We start from the raw sequence: 9,853 nt of genomic DNA on the forward strand, positions 1-9,853 counted from the left end.
AGGCTTATCGCTTTCTGGCTTCTCCCTCCGGGCCGTTCCAGGACCAGAAGACATTCCCGAGAATCTCAGGACGTCCCTCTCTCCGTTTGAGCCAACCGAGGGGCGGGACAGCTTCCTCCTAGTGGTCCCAGGACCGAGAAGGGGACACGCTCCCAGCATGTCTGCACGCTCCGACTCCAAGGACCTCGGCAGAGTTCACAATTAACTCCAGTCACGTGGAATGTAATAGACTGCCAACCCTGTGAAGGCAGGTGGCCTGTTTGGAGACGTGGTCTCCCCTATGCCCAGCAGGGAATCCTGGACCCCGAGGCCTCAAGGGTTACACATAAATAAACCCCAATCTCCACCGTGGCTTGGGGCTTTTGCACAGGATGTTCTGCCTCCTGAGTGCGCTTCCACCGGGCATCCTCCCGCCTCACCCCTTCCCTCCAACGCCCAGGGGACTGTCACCCCACGGGAGGTGGGTAGGGGAGAACTGGTGGGACATCTAGGGGGAGCCACAGACCTGTGGGAGTTGCACTGCTTGGTACTGCAGAGAAAAGCCAACACACCGTATGTGAATTGTCCCAAATTGAAAGTGTGGCAAAGAAGTCCCATTGTTTGAAAACACTGCAGATCGAGTGACAGATTCAGCCTGTGGACACCAGCAGGAGGCCTTGGCGCTGAGAAACTGGTGCGTTTGTACCAGCTGCACTTCAGCTGGGCAGAGTCTTTCCCTCTCCTCCTTCTCCTCCTTCCCTGCTCCTGGTCCCCTGGTCCCCACCCCTCCCTTCCCCTCCCCCAGCTCTTCTCCCCTCCCCCAGGAGCACACCCCCCTGGCTCTCAGGCTTCTCTTCCTGGAATCCTCTCCTCCCCCAGCAGGAGGTTCAGCCTCCTGGCTCAGCTGCACCCTGACACTCTCCTTGTTCGGCTGGAACCTCCATCACACAGGCCAGCCCCCATCAGATTGGGATGAGGAACAGACGCTGGCCAGAAGCATGAGTCTGGACGGGATCGGGGCTCCATGGAGAACAAGAAAGAACGCCCCGGCACTGCTGGGCTCCCCCGGTGCCCGGTGTCCACGGACACACTCGCCCCTGTGCTAAGCCGGGAGACCCAAAGCCAAGCCGCCTGGGTGGGCCCTGAGACCGTCCCATCACCTGGGGCTGCTGCCTCCGCGGGCGCTCATTACACGTTACATTGTTCTTGAATCAGGATCGCTCGCGCCACCTGCAAAGCAGGGACTGAAAGGACCAAAGAGCGAGCGGTGGGCGGCGGGCAGAGAAGAGCCGGGAGTGCATGGTTCGACCGGAGTCGCCTCCGCGGCGGGGAGGGCGGGGGGCGCGCCGAGCTGGGGCCGCACCGGCAGCTGCAGCCTCGCCCCCTCGGGGCGGCCCTAGCTGCACATGGGGTGCAGCCTCCTGCCCCAACCCGTCTTCTTCCCACGCGCCGACTTGGAGCCCGCGGGCGGCTGAGCCCTGGGCCGGCCTCGGCCTGCGTCCCGGCTCCCGCGCGCTCCTTCCTGCTCTTGCTTCCCGCCGCTTCCTCCTGGGTTTTCGTCTCGGGACGGCGCCCCTCCAGCCTCGGCCGCCGCTCCCCTCCTCTCGGGCTTTGCGGGTCCCTGACGGGGCGGGAGCTGACGCCGCCTGCTCGACCCAGGGCCCTGCAGGCCGTGCGGGCCCGCTTGGGCCAGGGGCTTCCTGGCCGCCGGGTCCTCGGACTCGGACTCCTCGCTCTCCGCGCCCTCCAAAGCCTCCTCCGAGCCTGTGTCCTAAGCCTCCTCCGACTACCGGTTCCCGCGGGCGGCCTGCAGCGCCAAGGCCTCCCCCAGGTGGCCTTTGGAGAATATCAACCTCCCGCCCTCCCAGACCTTTTCCTTTTTTCCCCTCCATCACCTCAGCCACGTCCTAGGTCTCCGGGAGCGCCGCGAGCTCCAGGAGCCCCTCCCCCATCTTCCTCCTCATCCCCCCAGCTCCCCAGGGGGCCTCGGGGAGCCTTCTTCCCCTTTGGGGGGGGGGGGTCTGGGGCTCAGTCTTGGTGGAGACGCACTCATTCCAGCAGGTGCTGTCGTTGGCCTTCCTCAGGACCTCGGTGGCCACCTGGCGGCCTGCCTCCTGCACCTTCACGTGGTTCGGAGGTGTCCTCGGCCATGACAGACAGGACCTGGAGCAGGGTCTCTTGTCTTCCTTGTCCTTCAGCCCAGCGACTCCATCACTGAAGCGATTTTCAACACCTCGTCCTGGGCAGAGGGGTCTGTGTAAGCCACAATGGCCACAAACTCAGGATTTTCTTGATCCCCGTTTTCCTGGGACTCGCTTTGGGAGGCGTCCTTGTCCGTGGTCTCCTCATCCGACGTGTCTCCCACGACGTGTCTCCAGTATGGCCGATCAGTCGACCCCTCCCTGGGTGTGGGGTGAGGAGTGGGGGTGAGGGGAAATCTTTCCTCTTCTTGGCTTTGTCCGTCACCGTTGCCAGGGCCAAGAACTCACGGAGGATCTTGCCCCTCATCTCCTTGGCTCTAGAGGGCCCACTACCTAAGTTAACTCCTCCTCAGCGGCCTGCAGCATGCTATGACCCTCATCCCCGCTTAGGCCCTCCCGGTCCATCTCCTGGATCACGAGCCCCAGGCTCTCCTCAGAAGAGTCTTCGGACTCCCGCTTCCCCGCTGTGGATGGCCGCCCTCCACAGTCCCTCTTCTTGCCCTTCTGGGTCCATCTGCTGCCTCTGGTTCCGTTTCAGCGATCTCGATGACCGGATGTTCTAGCATCTTTGGCTGCACCAGGAGCGAGGTCAGCCTGCCTGACCGCCGGCTCCTATCCGCGGGCCTGGGTCTCCAAAGCGGGAGGGGTGGACCTGTCTCCGGAGACCCTGGCCACTGCCGCCTCGCGGGGAGGGGAGAAGTTCATATAGCAGCCACCGTCTCATCTGCCTCAGGACCCTCGTGTCCCATGCGCTTTCCTTGCACAGAACCCTCCAGACGCCATCCCTGCCCGGATCTGCCTGGGGATGGCGCCATGATTAATTTTCTCCACAAACTCCATCACGGTGGCCTTGGCCTTCTCGACCCTCATGGCCCTGGCGCTCCTCAGCCCGAACGTGCCCTGGGGCAGGAAGACCGGCTGCAGGACGGCTTGGATGGCCGCCGGCTCCACGTTCTCTGGGAGGCCCCGTGTACGTCCAGGGCCAGCCCCCTGCATCAGTCCCCCCGGAGGGCCCGTGGCCACGGTGCCGCCTCTGGCGCTGATCGCGGGGCAGGAGGGAGCCCGAGGCGCACATGGGCTGCGGGGCCCTAGGCAAATGCCACCCTGGAACAGCGCCGCAGGGCCTGGAGTTCAGGTTCAGGTGAACGTGGCCAGGTTCGGGCTCCTGCTGCTCCCGGGCGGCTGACCCGGCGGCCCTTCCCGAGGCTCTCTTCTCATGGGAGTCCTAGCACCCACAGGCAGTTTGCGTGGCAAATCCAGGGGTGCCACCGGCCCCTCCGCTCCGCCTTTTGTGCCTGACCGAGGCGGGGTGACACGGCGGCGCCCGGGTCAGGTGCTGGGGAGGGCGGCGCGGTTGGCACCTAGAGCGGCTGGGAAAGGCGCGTCCCCGTCGCCCAGCCGCGGCCACGTCTGGCCGTGCGCCCTTCGCTCAGTCTGCAGTTCTGCGGGGAGGCAGCTGCTCGGCCCTGCGCCTGCGCACACAGGCTTGCCCTGCTCCCAGCTGGGCCGCGTCACCATGGCAACGCCAGGGCTGCAGCCTGGGTCGCAGTTGCTGGGGTCTGAAGGGATCCAGCTCTAGACCAGCCCAAGCAAAGGAAGACTCTGGGGGTTGGGATCACCATCAGTGATGAGCCCCTCCAAAGGCCATATTCACAGGGGGCGAGACAGCAGTTAGGGAGACCCGCGATCTCCTTCAGAGGTAGACGCTGCTAGCCCTCCACCGTGTACAGGTGGCGTTCAGGCTGCAGAGACCTAGATCAAGGGCCTCTGGCCGCCCACGGTGGAACGAGGATTCACTCTTGAGGTGCAAGCCACGCTCAGAGTTTTCGGGCCTCACTCGGTGGGAATCGGCTTCAGTAAGGATACACAGGCCTCAGCTGCGAGGTGCTGGCACCCTTTAGGGTCCACAACCCTCACTGATGGGGTCCGGCCTCGCTCAGTGAGGCCTCGCTCTTACGGATGTTTCTGGAGCCGGTATACTATTAACTGTGTGTTTTTGGATATGGTTCGTGTGTGGGTGTGATCAGCAGTGAGATTAGACATCACTTCCGGAAAAGACCTTGATCCTGACTTGGTCCACAGGCTGGGATGGGTGAATGTCATAGCTACCCCGAACACACTTCCCCTTCATCATCCTTGCTAGCCCTCACCCCAACTCTACATAAATTACGCGCTGTGGCCCAGCCATTGGGCTTCTGCTGCTGCCCTCGCTATGACTCTGGGAAGTTTCCTGGGCTTCTCTACACCTCAGTTTGCCCCTCTGTGAAATGGCCATAACCATTAACCCTACTCACAGGATCCTTGGGCTTCACTGGGGGCTCAGATGTTAAAGAATCCGCCTGCAACATGGGAGAGCTGGGTTTGATCCCTGGGTTGGAAAGACCCCCTGGAGAATGGAATGGCAACCCATTCCAGTATTCTTGCCTGGGAAATCCCATGGACAGAGGAACCTGGCGGGCTACACTCCATAGGGTGGCAAAGAGTCAGAGGGGACTGAGCGACTAACACTTTCACTTTTCACTTTCATAGGATCCTTATGGGGATTGAATGGGATGATCCCCGAAAGCCCTTGGAACAGAGGTTGGCCCAGAACTGGTGCTCCCTGAAAGATGGCAATTGGAATTCATTCTTTCTTGACCCTTTATACAATCATTTAATATAAATATATACATTTAATTGTCAAATAAATATATAAATAAAGAAGGAAATTTTTAAAAAAGAAACCAAAACACTTTGTTTTTGTTGTTTTTAATGTAAGAAGAGAGTTTATTGCAAGGTTACCATGGCAACTGGTCCTAGGGCAAACCAAACTGCTTACTCACTCTCCTACCTACCCCCCAGCTTTCATTTTCCCTGCCTCTCCCTTTTTCTTTCCTTTCCACCAAATGGATGTCACTCTTCTCTCTAGAGCAGTGGTCTGAAAGAAATATAATGCAAGACCCCAAGGCAAGCCACATGTGTAATATATAAGTTTGCTAATAGCTGCCTTCAATACATAAAAACCAGGGGAAATGAATTTTAGGAATAGATTTTCATTTATTTACATTATTCTTTATTTACAATAGCCAAATGTGGGGGCAACTTAAGTGTCCATTAACAGATGAATGGATAAAATGGATAAACAAGATTCCTTCATCTTTATTGTATATTATATATAGTATTTACACATGTATTTATATATAAAGAAGATTATATATATATATATGTGGCTGAGTAATATTCCACTAAATATAATGGAATTTATTATTTAAAGATCCATTTTAAAAAGTAAAAAACCTTGCCATTTGGGATAACATTGATGGACCTAGATGGTATTGTGCTGAGCAAAGTAAGTCAGAGGAAAACAAATACTATATTATTTTACTTATATGTGGAATCTAAAAACAAATGGACAAACATAACAAAACAGAAACAGTTATAGATACAGAAAACAAACCAATGGTTGTCAGGTGGTGGTGGTAGGGGTGAAGAAATAGAAATTAAGATTCAGAGGCAAGTCCCTGAAGTATATTTCAGGAGTTTCTATTAACAGCAGTTTGACCTCCGGAGGGCAGTTTGCAAACGTGATCTGGGCACCTGAAGTGTTTAGCGCCCCATCTGGGAAGCCTGTGTGTAGGCTGCCAGGAACAGTCATGAACTTTGAACTGATCCACATCTTCCCCTACTTTTGGGGATCCCACCAGGCATTCTCACCTATTAAAAAAAAAAAAAAACAATTCACAGTGATCTCAGCTCAGAACCTAACTCCATGTAACATACAAACACACAGCATCGTTTTAAAAGTGGTATTCATCACCACTGACTGTGGCAGCTTCTATTCTAGGGCCCCCGGCATCCTTCTTGCATAATTTCAATTTCTCTTCGTACTTAAGCCCATATTTACTCACGAAAGACAGGTGCAATGGATCTTTGTTCCATTTGCTGGCCGCACTGTTCTGCAGATGGAATTCTCCCTCATTTCTCTCCTGATCAAAGTGAGCCAGAGCTGAGCGGGAACATGGTCCCAGAAGCCGAGTAGAAAATTGGAGAGCAAGGGCCAGCCAGGCAGGGCATTGGGAACCCCAATGTCCTGCCTAGCCCCTCTCTGGATATCTGTCCTGGAATTAGGATGCTCTGTTGGACAGAGATGGGACCCATGACTGGCCTAGCCACTGCCTCCAAGCTGGAAATAAAGAAAAGGAGAGAGAGAGAGAGCTTATCAAATGTTCTGCAAAATTCTTCCCACTCCCTGTGTTTGAGGACAAACACTGAGCCTGCTTGTTAAGAAGGATACTAGCGGATGCAGAGGATGAGATGGTTAGATAGCATCACCAACTCAATGGACATGAGTTTGAGCAAACTCCGGGAGATGGGAGGACAGGGAAGGCTGGAGTGCTGCAGTCCCTGGGGTCTCAAAGAGTCTGGTATAAGTCAGCCGCTGAACAACAATAGCAGCACTATTGGAGCAGAGGGTCTCAAAGTGTGGTCATGGGACCCCTAAGGATTCCGCAAGGACCTTTCAGGGGGGTCCATGAGACCAACACCATTTTCATAATCCTGCTCAAACATTATCTGTCTTTTTCACTCACATTCTCTCTCGAGTGTTCAGTGGAATTTTTCAGAGGCAACAGCACATGAGATATGGCAGCTGAACAAATGCAGAAGCAGGTATGGGAAACCAGTTTCTGTGGAGTCAGACAGTAAAGAGATTTCCCAAAAGATAAAAACAATGCCACTCTTCTCAATTTGTTTTTGTTTTGGAAAATACAGCTATACATATGTTATTTGGGTGAACATGTAACGTATGTTTGCTAGTGCTATTTTTAAACAAGTTCATAAGTAAATACTTCTAATTGCTCAGTTGACATTCTTCCAATGGTAAATATTGACAGATTGAACCCAAAGGAACAAAAGCTCTTTGGGGTCCTTGATTTTTTTAATAATGTAAGACGTCTTGAGACCAAGCAATTCCAGAACCACTGAGTTGGAGATTACAACAAAAGGTACCCTAGGGCCCTCAGATAAGAAAAAGGTGATTGGGGGTGTTTCTCCTGCAGGTTATAAATGATTCATGGGAATGAAGTTCACTGCTTGTCTGTCCCCACTCCGTAGTCTTTCTGCTCCTCTTTCTTCAATCTCTCCCTCCAGTGGTTACCAGGGAAACAACAGCAGATCCTCAAAGCAAAATTCATTTCACTGCCTTGTGTCTGAGTCTCAGTGGCCGGTGGCATGCCTTTCAGGATATCTAGATCCAAGGAACTGTCAACTCCACCTGCCTCTGTGTCTTTAAAATGACATCTGATCCTCACCCCCTTCTCCCATTCCTCTATCACCCTGGACAACTTTGTTTTGTACATTTTCATGTCTGTCCCTTTATTTCCATGTGTTCTTGCAAACTGTGCATTGCTGGTTGGGGGTGTTTATGATGCACTTGCACGATTCCTTGTATGGTATCCATCTCCATTCATTTCTCATGTCTTTAAATTTTTAATTTTTTTCTGGAGTATGGTTGACTAACAATGTGATAGTTTCAGATGTACAGCAAAGTGATTCATATATATTCTTTTTCAAATTCTTTTCCCATTTAGGTTGTTACATAATATTGAGCAGAGTTCCCTGTGTTATACAGTAGTGGTTATCTATTTTATTGTATTTTTGCCATGCTACGTGGCATGTGGAATCTTAGTTCCCAGACCGGAAATTGAACCTGCACCCCCTGCAATGGAAGCTCTGGGTCTTAACCATTGGGCCACCAGGGAAGTCCCAGTTATCCAATTTAAATATAACAGTGTCTACAGGTCAATCGAAAGCTCCCTAATGTTACCCACTTTCTAATCACTGTTGGTAAAGTGTCTTAGAGCAATACCAGTTACGTATCTTATCTGTAATTTTACCTGCTGAGCAGGGCTGCAAGATGGTCGTTCATCACATTTTACCTTTTTCCTGTCCACTCCCCCAAGAAGAGACACTGATGACAGTTTTAAAGCAAGGCAACAAGTTCTTTGATCCTCGTCTAGGAGTGGGGTTGTTCACATTCCCTTTTCCTGAATCTGACCCTGGACAAACTTGTGACTGCCTCAACAGGTACGGCAAAAATGATGCTGTGTCTCCCAAAGCCAGATATAAGGCTTTTGCCCAGTTCTCTTGGAATATTTACTCTTGAAACCTCCTTCCCAGGACATTCCTGCTTGAAGCATAAACGCCATGCTGTGAGGAAGCCCAACTCACATAGAGAGACCAATGTATGTGTTCAAGTCAATATCTCCAGCTAAGCGCAGTCTTCAGTTCACCCCAGATGGGGTACCAGACATGACTGATGAAGCTTCTGGCTGATTCCAGATCTTAGTCATCAGAGCCACCCCAGCTGAGGCACCAGACATTGCAGAACTGAAAAACTCCATCCCCAGTGTGCCTTTTCATTATGCTGACCTACAGACTCCATGAACATAATAAAACATTTTGCGTTTTATGACACTGTGGTGTGGCTTGTGTATGTGAGTGTGTGTAGTGGCTCAGCCATGTCCAACTCTTTGTGACACCAGGGACTGTAGCCTGTCAGGTTTCTCTGTCCAAGGGATTCTCCAGGCAAGAAAACTGGAGTGAGTTGCCATTTGCTTTTTCAAGGGATCTTCCTGACCCAGGGATTGAACCTGGTCTTGCACATTGCAGGCAGATTCTTTACCCCCTGAACGACCAGGGAAACCCTGGAGTGGTTGGTTATGCAGCAAAAAGTAGCCAGCACGCACCTGTCCCATCCTTAATACTTTGGGCTGGTGTTTCTCCATCCTCCATTCATGTCCCTGAAAATGGGGATCACGTTCTCTTGCCATCATCAGGAAGATAGGAGAGGTAGTGGCATGCTGGTGCCCAGCAACCCCCTCCCCCCGCCAGCAGCCCTCAGCAAATCTTACTGAGGTTATGAATCAGCAGCCAGTCGCTTCCAGATCACCCACACCTTACCGTGATCGCAATGGGGGCAGCTTACGCAGAGACCACTGCGAGTCCCAATACCGAGTCCCCATTCCAGCACCTCGGGTCCCTAACATTCTGCACCAGGTCATCCTGGCCACTTCCCCAGCCCTCACTCCTCCGCGTCCAGTTTTCCCCTCTCCTCTCCCTCCAGAGTTTGGGGACACAGCAGGGAACGGGTCCAGCCAGGGACTCTGGAGTCACACGGACCTGACTTGAGTCAAGCCAGACCGCCTGGGTTCATATTCCAGCTCTGGGTGACTCTGAGTAAGTCATCTACCTTCTCTGAATCTGTTTTCCCATCTGTAAAATGTGTACAATAAAAGCGCCTACACTTGCGTTTAAATAATCAGCGCGCATGTATTGACATCTATAAATAGCATCGTTCTTGCTGTTAGTGTTGACCCCAGCCGCCTACATCGGAGCTGAATCTGTTTGAGCACATTATTTCGCTCACGCTCTTGAGCTCTGGGAAAGCGCCTTCGCAGGTGCGTCAAGTAGCAGTCCTGCAGCGCCGCCTGGTGGTCAATGCGGGAGCCACAGCCCTCTCCTGCAGACACTCCAACCGGCTCACGTGGCACCGTCAGACCTTCACCTACTGCTCCCAGAGCCTCCACTATTCCGTCTCCGCGGTTCTACCACATGGAACATCCCTGAGAGGTGGGGAGACTGTTGAGGGAGTGGGTCCCAGGCCGGACACTTGCGACTTCAGGTTCGGACATTAG

At 53.2% G+C, this 9,853-nt stretch overlaps 1 protein-coding gene across 1 annotated transcript; it reads right to left on the bottom strand.

The window, feature by feature from the left end:
- Positions 1-1,375: 1,375 nt before the first annotated feature.
- PNMA8B (PNMA family member 8B) lies at positions 1,376-3,698 on the bottom strand. Its single transcript, XM_061140578.1, is given in 12 exon segments — positions 1,376-1,461; positions 1,464-1,665; positions 1,667-1,867; positions 1,869-1,922; positions 1,924-1,992; positions 1,995-2,112; positions 2,114-2,182; positions 2,184-2,381; positions 2,524-2,873; positions 2,875-2,975; positions 2,978-3,304; positions 3,542-3,698. Coding segments are annotated over 12 exon segments (1,932 nt in total).
- Positions 3,699-9,853: the final 6,155 nt, after the last annotated feature.

Source organism: Dama dama, chromosome 4 (assembly GCF_033118175.1).
Source record: "Dama dama isolate Ldn47 chromosome 4, ASM3311817v1, whole genome shotgun sequence".
NCBI classification, from domain to species: domain Eukaryota; kingdom Metazoa; phylum Chordata; class Mammalia; order Artiodactyla; family Cervidae; genus Dama; species Dama dama.